A 12,549-nucleotide genomic window follows, 5' to 3' on the forward strand; every position below is an offset into this window, starting at 1 on the left:
TTTACCTTGATGATTAAAAAAAATTAAAAACTTGGGTTGGACCTTTTTTTATTGTTTTTAAATGAGTGTAAAAGAGTGGGGCGAAATGACTTAACATCTATAGAGTCCAATCGTAACACCACCAATAAAAAGATTGAAATGATTTGAACATATACTTCGACTTTGGCAATTGCGAGTTTTTACTTTTTTTTCAGCGATTTAAATTTTATAATTGTTTTATCTTTTCTCAACATAAATAAATATCAAAAAAGCCGTTGATGAAAAATATTTTTGTATTATAATTTATTTTTGTATCATCTAAAAAAAAACACCCTTTTTAAGTATCTTGCTAAGCATCTAACTAAACCTTATAACCTAAAAACTATCACACGTCAATTGGTATTGCCAGTTTCTAATATCCATCTCTTCTGGCTGTTTGCCGGACACACTATCCACTTTGTCCTTTTTCTTTTGCTTCTGATTAGGATCTTTTTCTCTTCCAGATGAAGTGGTTCTGTCTCTTGCTCTTCCTCCAATATCACCTCCATCGGGTTCTTCATTGTGAATACTCTGTTGGTGCTGCTGCTGTAATTGTCGTCGCCAATTAGAATTCCTTCGAGGCAATTTTGGAGTTGGCGTTTGGTTTGTTTTCTTCGCCCGACCATCTTTCTGCCTCTGCTCAAAGATGGTCGAGCGAAGAAAAAACCTTTGTCATAAGGACTGCGAAGAGAAGCCCGAGTGCTGGCGGCGCACCAGATAGATGCATACTCCCAGCAGAGCCAAGAGAATGCAAACCAGGGTAAGCATGGAGAAGAAGGCGCGTTTGTATCGAACAGCGTCCGCCGAAACCTCCAAGAATCGCATTCTTTGGCTGAGAGCATCATTTGTGCTAATATTGTATCTGTCAAGTGGGGAATGGGCCATATTGGGGAGGAGGATATTCCAAAACGAATAAACTTTCTTCAAATGATAGAAATAGGTATTGTCTTGATGGTTCATCATATACGAAGCCCTACTCTGTTGGCTGTCCAGGGCCGATGGACCCAACTCGTATGGATTGAAGTCATTCCGATTTGGTCGCGAGAGTCCAAGAATCGATTTCCGTGCCAGCAGCTTTTCGATTTCGGGCAGGTTTCGCTCGAATGGAAATGTGAGAACGTTGCTCCTCAGCGGTTCTGACTCTGCTTCCCCAATGATATGGATGTACTTCCTTTCAGGAGTGTAAGGCAGCCATGCGTTGTATATCCTGCCTGGGGTGGGATTGCCTGTTTTCACGAAATTCATAAAAGCCGTCCGCATTTTGAGACAAATCTTCTCCTCGGCAGGAGTGAACCTCCTTCTGGCAATTTGCTGAAATAAGCTCGGACCAAGGAGGAAGGGCAAATCGGATGAGTGTGAGGCACCACCGAACAAGTTGACCTTGCCTCGCATGTCCATGGAATTGGTTATCTGAAAGGCATACACATACACATTGGCATTCTTTTGTGAAGTGAAGTTCATTGCCATAGACTGGGATGGTGGTTGTGATTGTGAGGACAATGTCTCGGTGACATGATAGAAGAAGGACTCGTACTTCGCTTCGGATATCATACGTTGCATTGCGTTAAGTAGATAACTGGCACTAGAGCCAATCTGCCCCAAGTACTTCCAGTTGAGAGTGTCCAGGACTTGACTCTTGTCGACCGCAGACGGAAAGTGTATCTCCCTCAAAACCATGGGTATGGTTGTGTGATTTATGTAAGCCTTTAAGGGGCCATAACCCTCTTTGGCCAAATCGATCCAGTAGTCATGGATGAAGGCACCCTCGTTCGAACAAATCCCAACAATGATGGGACGTTTTGTGTAGTTGCCCAAAGCCAGTGCCTGCAACAGACCCATGGGTATGTATTGTTCACCTTTGGGTCGAAAACTATCCACAACCGGTCCCATTATCGAGGTGTAATTTCCATTGGCATAAACACTCTCGAAAGCTCTCTGTAAGTCACTGGCACTCTTCGACCGGAGGCACTTGACCACCACTTGGTTGAGTGCCTCAAACTGGCAGCCCAGCTTCTCGATTATTCTCTGTGAGGGTTGCTGGTTGTTGGCGACATTCAAATTAACTGCAGCTCCGGACATAAGGACCAGCTGGTTGAACAAATTGTTGCTCCTTGGACTAATCATGTGGATTAGGGCACAAGCAAAACCACTAGTGCCATGGCCGAGCAGAGTCACCTGCTTTGGGTTGCCACCAAATTGCTGGATGTTCTGTTGGATCCATTGCAATGCTCGTTCCTGGTCATGGATACCGAAATTTCCTGGTAGCTCTTTGTTATTTAGGCCTATCCAGCCAAAGACGTTGCTTCTGTATTGAATGGTCACCACTACCACCCCTTCCGACGAGAAATCCAGTCCAGAGGGACGATTGCGAGACCAATCGAAGGACATCTCCTCACCAGTGATTATAGCCAGCACTGGTAAGCTTCCAAATCGAAGACCCACCTGTACAAATGGAATAATCATAATTTCTAATTGCACACTGCAAGCTTGTTGTACATTGGTAGCTTTTAACTTTAAGAGTCTTACCTCCGGAACCCAGATATTCAAATACAAGCAGTCCTCGTGCATGTCCGGTTCGCGTGCAGGTGTCCCATCGGGTGTTTCATCATACACACTGTTCGGCAGCTGTAGGCATATGGGCTTGGCACTGGTTGCCGAATACGTCCTGTTTCCCCACCCACCATGAGGCCTAGGGTACTAGTTTGTCCAAAATAAAACGAATATGGTTTTATTAAGGTTTATTGCATTTGGAGAAAATCCTATATTACCATGAACCTCAGAGCTCCCACAGGTGGCTCCGCATATGGAATACCCAAAAAGGTGTACACTGCAGTGCGAGATGATTCCGGAAATACCTTTAGCTAAACAAACGGTTTTGTCTGTCTTGGTTAGGATTTGTCGTTATTATAACTATAAGGTGTAAGTCATCTTACCCCGACTAATGGTCCTTGATCGAGAGTTATAAGTGTGCTTTGGGATGATATAACGCCCACCAACACGACAACGACAACGACGACGTCGAGACAGAACGTTGGCCTTAGAGGATTTAGTGTTGTGTACCTGTACATATCTGCATCATCCTTCGTTAAGCATTCTTGGATTGGAAAAAGAGGAGTTTTGTTTTTCGAAGTTAGGTTAAATATTGTGGTCCTTTGTTGATGTTTTTATATCCCTAAAGTGATATTTATTAGGAAATAAAAGGCTTCTGAGTTAGTGTTATAGTTTTTGTATAATGTTTGTAAATATCTTAAGGAAAATGTGGTGTGGTAAGCTTTTTATCTCAAATTGAACCCAAGTGAGTGTTTTTGTAAATTGTTATAAAGTGCAATAGTATTTGAAATTTTTGTAAGTACCTGTGTTCACAATTCTTATAAAATCCTTAGAGTATGGTTGGGAAAATGAATTCAGAAACAACCTGTGAATGAGAAAATAAAAGTCCCATAATTTGTATTCGATTTTTTTTTTCGAAAAATACAACTAAATTCAATTTTTAACAAAAACCTTAACAATTAAAAAAAGAAATTAAATAATACTCATTTTTAAGAAATTGGTTTATAAGCGACTTTTAAAGTTCTAAATAAATATTTCGTTTTCTTAAAAACGGTCTATCTGAACACACCCGAACATTGACAGTTCGTAAAAAATAGTGCAAACACACCTTAACCTGGTTTAAGCGCCTTTTAATTAGAAATCGAATATTGATATAGAAAATTTAAAGCAAGGGCGGATCCAGATTTGTATTTAGGGGGGCGTTCACGCAATAAACATATAGACGAGTTTTGACTTACCGCTCAAAAATGTTCTTTAAAGAAGGCTAACAAAATTTAAATAACCTTAATTGTACACATTTTAAAGGCTAAGGTGACTACTTCAGTTATAAAATTATTTTAGAATAGTCTAAATATTTAATTTAGTAGACTTTCTTCATATGAAAGAATTCCAAGATTCTAACAGTTTTCTAAATATGCCACATTTAAAAGCAAAACATAATAGTTTAGAGGATTTTTATTGTTTTCATGGAGAAATGTAGGAAATTGTTTTGAAACTTTACTTTATTCCAAAAAAAAAGTATATTCTTTATTATTGCCATTTATATTAATGCGAAAAACGCTATAAAAATTCAAAACCCCAGAAAATGAGAAAGAATCTCACATCAAGAATTATTTGTTTTTTTTTTTACGTAGTTTTTTTGGACTCAATTTTCGGGAGTCTACTATTACTATCGCGTCTAATCTGCGTATTCGTAGATTGGAGCTGATGTTTCATCTTAAAAGAGTCAACAAAACTTTAAAACTGTAGAGAGAAAAATGTGTGGTTCTTGATTTTAAAAAATAAGTGAATTTAAAATAAAAACAAACTAAGGTAAACAAATAAGCTGGGAAGAAACTTTTGTGTGGCAGTCACCAATTACACGTTTCAGAATCTCTTTTCACTTCAGTTCTCAAGAGATTCAAAGCTTTTGTATTAATAGATATGAAACGTGCATTGTGATTTTCAATTAGCCATTAGTCTAACAAAAGTGTCACTTTTGCTGTTTTTGGGACATTTATATCCTTGAAATTCGTGTTTAAATCTCAGTTCTTCAAAATATAGATTTCTTTAATCTATTGCGACCTTAAAAGTTTTATTCAACAGAAAATCAATTTTGAAAAAAAATATATTGCCCTGCTGCAATACCTGCAAAAAAAAATGTCCTCAAAAAATCAAATGGCATTAAAAGCAAAATGCTGACATCTTCGATCATAAAAAATCATTATCAAAATTTGACCATGGAGAAGAGTTTGCTTTGAAAGCCAAGATTATTGAAATCTGATTAAGTTCTTGATGAGGAACAATACCAAAATATCTTTTTCTTGTAAAAAGAAGCCGAATTAAGAAAAAAATTAGAGAAAGTTCTGAAAAAATCTATAGGTTCATTTGTGAAACAATTCGAATTTTCGAATTTACACCAAAAAAGAGGACTGCTGTTGTTTTTTGTATTAAAACATGAAAAAAAACACCTTAAACTTATCGGCTTAGTTTCATTCGGCACAGTGGTTTATGCTTTGGGGGCCAGGACAGACAGACAGACGGATAGAATGGGGACCCACTTTTTTGACTTTTCTAACATCGTAATGTCATGTTTGATTCGAATTTTTTTACGAATGCAATACTTGCCATATACAAAGTTCGTATGTGTCGCAAGTAAAAACCACATCAATGTTCACTATTTATGTGCATAAAAAAAATAAGATGGAATTGAAGGCTAGTTTCAAGAATTTAAAGGGAACTTAATATAAAGTTGAAGATCTCTTACAAGGTTTCTGCTAAAAAACCTGAATTTTTGCTCTTTTTCTTAAAAACAAATTTTATGAAAATAATTGAAAGCATTACTCAACTCAACAGTCCGTTGTGAACCATGGCCTAGTGACTTACAACTCTCAACCATTCCTGTGTGCGAGTACTGTTGTCAGGAATGGAAGGGACCTACAATTTGAGAAAGCACTTTTTCATTACAAGAATTACTCTTAAAGGATTTGTCAATTCCTCGCAAGAGGCAGTACCCGCGAACATTTTTTTTTTTTTAAATTAAGGTGGAATTGAACCCAAGACCCCTTGCATGACAGTCCAATGCACTAACCATCATGCCAAGGGTTACAAAAATTTTAAATGTTTTTGACAAGAACCCACTTTTTGGTGAATGTAATTAAACTACCAACAAATATTTACTTACACAACTTAACTGCTTAATCTTTATGGCTCATATGACCCCCTCCTGAATCGTCCATTGGTCAAAATTTGATGGATTTGTGCTAAGTTTTTGGAATAGGGGCTGAATGTCAGATTCATATTATGTTCTTGGTACAGCCGTCAGTTAAAAGTGCTACTTTTTGCAACTAAATTTAGAAAGTAAAATACAAATTTCCTTTTCATCTTAAAAAATAAATGATTCAGAATATAATAGGGGTCTTATCCATTGACTCAATACGATTAGTTTTGAATTGAAGAGAATTCCTACAAAAATACCAACAAATCATCTCCCGGGGGGATGGTGTGTGGTGTGTCATAACCCCCACGGCCCACCCTCTGGATCCGCCATTAACCCGAACAATGACAGTTCGTGAAAAAATAGTGCAAACACACACCTGGTTAACGCTCCTTTTAATTAGAAATCCAACATGGATTTAGAAAATTTAAAATATATAAAATAGGAGGTACAAACTAAAATGTTTAAATAGTTTAATTTTATGCCAAAATTCAAACATGCTCTGCTTTATCTATAAATACTCAGTATCTGCGAGTAAGCTGCTAGCAAACGAAGAAGAATAAAATTTCTTGAATTTAATTATTTGAAAATGCACACAAAAATAGTTATATCAGAGTATTGATTGAAATTTCGAAATTGGAAGAAGTTATTGTCAAATTCTTGGATTTGGAGAAATACATTAAATATTTATAGAGGTTACCCTTTACAATTTCTAGTCTTGACGAAATCAAGTATGGATGAGTTCAAAAATGCTACTAGTTTTACAAGCCATGCCGACAAAATTCATGCAATGCATTTATGAACTGAAATACTACTTCAAGAATGCGGCAGATATACAGTTAGGGACTTAAGTCTTCATACATTCCCAAAATTTCATATATTCGTCAATCAAAGAGAATAAGGAAAAAAGTTATACAGCAAAAGTATTCAAATACATTTCAATTATTATACGAAAAAAAAAAAAACAAATTATAAGAGTGGACACAAGTGTTCATACATAACAAAAGATTCCTTAAAATTGAATAAAAAACATAATTTTTGAATTCAATTCCTTTTACATTAGTACTTTACTTTGGTCCACCGTTAGCATTAATCACTGCCAGTAGACGTCTTGGCATAGATTCAACAAGATTTTGGGTCACATCGGGGGTAATTTCCGACCAGCACCTTTGTAAAGCTTCTTTTAAAGTTTGTTTGTTGGTAACATCGACTTGAGCAATTTTTCTTTTTAAGATATCCCAAACGTGCTCAATAGGATTTAGGTCTATCGATTGTGGAGGGGTTTTTAATTACCTTGGTGAATGATATAGCAGCCAATCTCTAACAATGATCGCGGTATGCGTGGGATCGTTGTCCTGTTGGAAAATCCAACTCTGGCAAAGACCCAACATATCCACTGATGGCTGCAAATTATGTTTTAATAGTTGTTTATAATAGTATCGATCCATAATACAATCAATAAACACTAGTCGGCCAACTCTAGATGCTGCTATTGCGCCCCAAGCCATTACGTTGCCACCACCATGTTTCAATGTTGGAACAATATTCTTTGGCTCAAGAGCTGCATTTTTTTTACGCCAAACCTTTCCTCGTCCATCATTTCCAAACAAGTTAAACTTGCTTTCGTCTGTAAATAAAACTCTCTTCCAAAAATCAATTCCTTTATTTAAATGTGTTTTTGCAAATTCGAGCCGAAGTTGTCGATTCTTTTCAGATATCAAAGGTTTTTTGCGGGGAACCCGGCTTGCATACCCTTGATCTTGTAATGCCATTTAGATAGTTTTCGGGTGAACTTTTTTATCCGTAGAATTTTCGATACTTCCCTGAAATTCTTGGATTTTTCGCTACTTCCCTTACAATGAGACTTACATCTCGTCAACAGAGCTTTTTTGGGCGTATCGATCTTGGCTTATTTTCCACAGAGCCAGTGTTTTTGAATTTGTTGACAATATATTGGACCGTAGCAAAGGGTGTGTTGAAAAGTTTACTGATTGCGCGGTAAGATTTTCCTTTTTTATGCTCTTGAATAATAAGCTTTTTATATCGACACTTACTTCTTACGTGTGGTCATCTTGACGCTTTGTAACAATTTATTTGAATAGTAAAGTGCTAAAAGATAAGTTAAGAATCAAGTAGACTACTTTTATTGCAAAAAACAGAAGAGAATGCAATGTATAAACACTTTTGTCTCTCTAAATTTGAGTTTTTTTCGTATTTACTGTTATTTTAAGAGCAAAATAAAATTTTTTGCTTGGTACAGTAATTAAAATGGATTTGAATACTTTTGGTGTAAAACTTTTTCCCTGGTTCTCTTTGATTAATGAAGATATGACATTTTGGGTATGTACGAAGACTTAAGTCCCTAACTGTACATTATCGAAAACCAGTTCATAAATGTCATCAAAGTATAGGCGCCTATAAAGAAGTATGAGAGAAATAATTAAGTTTTTTTTTGAATAACGCGGGTTTTGGTTTATTAGTGTCTTTACATAGATTTAAAATGTCAAATAAAAATGTATTACTTGTTTTAAATGTTTTCAATGGAACAAATCCACTCATTCATTAATTTATATGAAATATAAATATTATTAATAACAAATCAAACAACAAAGAATTAATTAAATTTTAGTTCTTCAAAATCGTTTTAAAGTTTCTCGCATCGCATGAAGCTGTTTTTTTTGTGCGTTCGCCGTAGCTTCAAGGTGCTAATTTCAAATTATGTATTTCAGATACAATTTTTAAGCCTGAAAAACGTTTTCAAATCGTGCAAATTCATTTAAAAAATCCTGGCTCTGCTTGAAATACGTATTACAAGAATTTTGTTAAGCGATGCTTTGTCTGTTGCTAAGATAATTGGTCCATATTTCTTTAAAAACGATGGTGGTTAGAACGTTACAATCAATGGGGACCGCTATAGAGCTATCTACACTGATTTTTTCATCAACAACAACAACACGTTACACAGCTTACAAAACCATTGATTTCTTGAAGGAAACTTTTGGTTACCACAAAGTTTCGCGCCACGTAAATTGACCTCCAAGATCTTGGTATTTAACGCCTCCGATTGATTTTTGTTTGCAAGGATATGTGAAGACACCGCGGTATTGCCGATATACGGCCACAAATTAATGTTGGAAAAAGTAATTGAAGATTAGACTCCGAGCCAGTCGTCGCAGTCATATACCTAACAGAAATCATAATTAAAATTGTAATCCAGCAAATTATAAAAAAATAAATTGGGTGGCGCGACAGTCCGTTGAGAACCAAGGCCTAGTGACTTACAACTCTCAACCATTCCTGTGTGCGAGTAATGTTGTCAGGAATGGAGGGGACCTACAGTTTATATGCCGACTCCGAACGGCTAATTTTGAGAAAGCACTTTTTCATGACAAGAGTTACTCTTGGAGAATTTGTCAATTCCTCGCAAGAGGCAGTACCCGTGAAAAGACTTTAGATGGCATAGGCAGGGATCGAACCCAAGACCTCTAGCATGACAGTCCAACGCACTAACCATCATGCCACGGGTACCAGCAAATTATACTTGGAAAAAAGTTAATTTATTAATGTCAATTTAAAAAATCATCTTCGTTTTATTTCATTTCAAAGTTCTATACCTCTAAAAAAGCAGGCTGTATAATTTATATGTTTTTTAAGACAGGCAATAACATTGGAGAAATGATTGAACAGTTTGTAATACGTTCATAAAGTAAAAGGATCAATTTAAATTTTATTTTAAAAATGTAATACTCAATACTTCACTAATTTTCATTTCTTTTTGTCTATGGTTTAATCCGAATTATTGAAATTAAGTTAACTCCACTTTAACATAGATTTTGATTCATATCGATACATTTTTAATAATCCGATTATATTTCCTCTCCATAAAGGTACCTATCGTTATTCCTAATCGAAACTTTATCAAATTGTATCAAATCGTTTATGCTCAGCCAGATAAAATCGTAGATTTAATTATCACAGAAAATCTTGATCAAATTAGAATACCTGATGGTTTGATAAATATTACAAGCGAAAACAAAAAGTATAACTGTATCCGCAGGCGTAAACGCGTTAGCAACAATTCCCGACAACAACTGAATTGAAATTCAAAAACTCAATTGATCATTTTCCATCACTATTCACGATCAACATTTAAAAACAACCTGAATTGTTCGGTTCGTTCCATACAGAAAACAGAAATAGAGTATATACAGTTACAGAACCCTAAATTCAAAGCGCGGATAATTTATTTACTTCATCCAAATATCTATCGATAGGTCGTTAGCGTTAGTTTTGGTTAGCGAAGGTATACGGATGTTAAGAGGGTATAGAGTTATAGCCTTAGCCCAACGGGTGTGAGTACCTATGAGCAATGTACTGTACCTACTGTACGGTACGTTATTGGTGGTGGCGTTGGACTCGATTCTCTGATGCGTACTTCCGGTCGGCCGGTCGTTCGTCATCGTCGTCGTAGTAGTATCCATGCACGGTTAACTTTCCAAATGTTCTATATTATCGTGCATATTATTCTATCTAGCTCTCTCTCTCACTCTCTGTTACTCCCTTAAGCGAAAGTCGATAGCGTGTAAAATGAAGCACATGTTAGAAGAATTGTTTTTCACATTTCGCGATACTTCCTGTATTTTATTATTCCAACGCTCATTTTGGTGTCAATTTTCAGCAAAAATTACCCCAAAATCATAATTTGACCAAGCGGTAACAGCAGCAGCAGCAGCAGTGGAAAGCGTTCGAATCGAGAAGAATTGAAGTAAGTCAGGCGGATGGCGGACATGGACGGACATTATAGGAGAGATGGAAACAACAGCAGCGGCAGTATCAGCAAAAGAGCTGTAGTGTGTGCGATGGCCCATGGCCGTGAAAGAGGAAGATATGCGGAATCACCCACTCACTCGGGCGGCCAACGGCGGCGCGCGGCATATGTACATAAGTGTGTATGAATTTATGTACAGCCATATGCTATGTACGTTGCTGAGAATGGTGGTGGCATCAAAATTTTCCGTAATCATTTATTATTGCTATTAATTATCACAATCCATGAGAGGTTTTGGGTTTTCCATAGAAAATCCAATTTTGTGGATTTTTGTTGTTGTGTCCGTCAAACTATTTTTTCAATTTAATTTGACATACAAATCATTTGATTTAAGCCAGGAATTTTCTGAATATGGATATGCGAAATTTTGTTTCGACGCCCGATTGCCCTTCAGTCAATTTTTGAAACAGTACTGTGCAAAGTTTGTTGTTTTGATATAAAGGATTTTCTAAGAAGGTCTTGAAAACTAGCCCCATCGGCGAATAAACGTCGCGACGTCGAAGCTTCAAATGGTCCGTTTTCGAATCAGCTTGTGATTTATTTATGTAATTTTTTTTAAGTTGTTGTAGATAAATGTAAATAAATTAAAATAAATTGGACTTTATTGTTAACCTTAATAAAGTACGACTTATAGTGGTTCACATTATGTGGAAGGGCAGGTAAATTTCATAGATTTCATAAAAATTAAATAATTATTTCCAAAAAAAATTTAAACAAAGCGGCACTTACCAACGATGGTGTTGATAACTAAACTAAAAGAGGGTGATAGGGGGCGCCCCCTAGGCTGAGTGCATAACGGAAGTCCAATACTGTTACCAATGTTACAAAATACCGGAACATGTATTATAATCAGAATTCTTCTGCGGAAAAAAGACTATTCGGAAGTCCAATCACATCAGCTTGCAAGGTATAACGTCTGAGTCTTGGAACCTGGTCCGAAAATTAATGAAACAAACTTTACTATTAGTCCGGGACTTAATTAAAAAAAAAAATTGACAAAACATATTTCAAGCACTTGTTAAGCCCATATGGCAGATGCGCCAAATAAATTTCTCAAAAATAATATGTTAGATGCACCAATTTGAAAGTAAGAAGTGTTTATATCGATAAACAACCAAAAGAATAAAAAGGCTGCGGGCTCAAATGGTGCACCCGCAGAACTCTACAGTATGGTACAGATACTTGTTATTTATCTAACAGCAGTATTCAACCAGATCTTTGAGGAGGGAACCATCCCAAACCAGTTCAGAGATGCCTTGACTTTCCCTATCCACAACATGGGACGCACTGAAGGTTCGGAAAACTGTAGAGGAATCTCGTTTTTGAACTCGTCATATAAGATATTTACATCGATCCTACTCAGTTGTGTAAATGAACGGATAGATTCTAATAACTTCCGAAGTGAGTTCCAAACTGGCTTCAGATCGGCATACTCCACCGTCGATCACATGTTTGTACTTTGCTTTATTGGTGACTCGTTTCTTTCGAGAAATAAACAACTATTTGCATTTTTTGTTGGTTTTAAAGCTGCTTTCGACACTTTGGATCGCAATGCCCTATTTTACCAGCTTTTTCAGACAGGAATGTCGCTTAAACCTGGTTCAGTATTGCAAAATGTGCTCAATACTACCAAAGCATCAGTGTAGAATGGCCAATGCTTTTCAGAGTGGTTCCAAACGAAATCGGGAGTTAAACAGGGTTGTGCACTCATTCCAAGTTTGTTTCCACCCTACATTAAAGATATTGAAGAACTTGAGCATAGAAAAACGTAGCATGGAAGTAATGCTTTAATAGTAAGGAAATTACACATACCAGTAAATTCAGCGACTTCGGAGCTGTATCGCAATAAGTTATGTTTTATGCGGTGCGAGCGTGGGGAGGTCGGAAATATGAACAAGTGGAAAACTGATCAGATATTACATAAAACGGATTTTTCACCTTCTGATTACATCTTCAA

At 36.5% G+C, this 12,549-nt stretch overlaps 1 protein-coding gene across 1 annotated transcript; it reads right to left on the reverse strand.

The window, feature by feature from the left end:
- Positions 1–342: 342 nt before the first annotated feature.
- Positions 343–10,131, reverse strand: LOC129942276 (cocaine esterase). The gene is made up of 7 exons (XM_056051140.1): positions 9,767–10,131; positions 3,372–3,433; positions 2,952–3,190; positions 2,787–2,879; positions 2,545–2,715; positions 686–2,460; positions 343–630 (listed from the first exon to the last, which is right to left on the reverse strand). Exons 3-6 carry the CDS (start codon positions 3,084–3,086, stop codon positions 691–693), a joined length of 2,169 nt encoding a protein of 722 aa, XP_055907115.1. The 5' UTR covers positions 3,087–3,190; positions 3,372–3,433; positions 9,767–10,131; the 3' UTR covers positions 343–630; positions 686–690.
- Positions 10,132–12,549: the final 2,418 nt, after the last annotated feature.

This window comes from Eupeodes corollae, chromosome 1 (assembly GCF_945859685.1).
Source record: "Eupeodes corollae chromosome 1, idEupCoro1.1, whole genome shotgun sequence".
Taxonomy (NCBI): domain Eukaryota; kingdom Metazoa; phylum Arthropoda; class Insecta; order Diptera; family Syrphidae; genus Eupeodes; species Eupeodes corollae.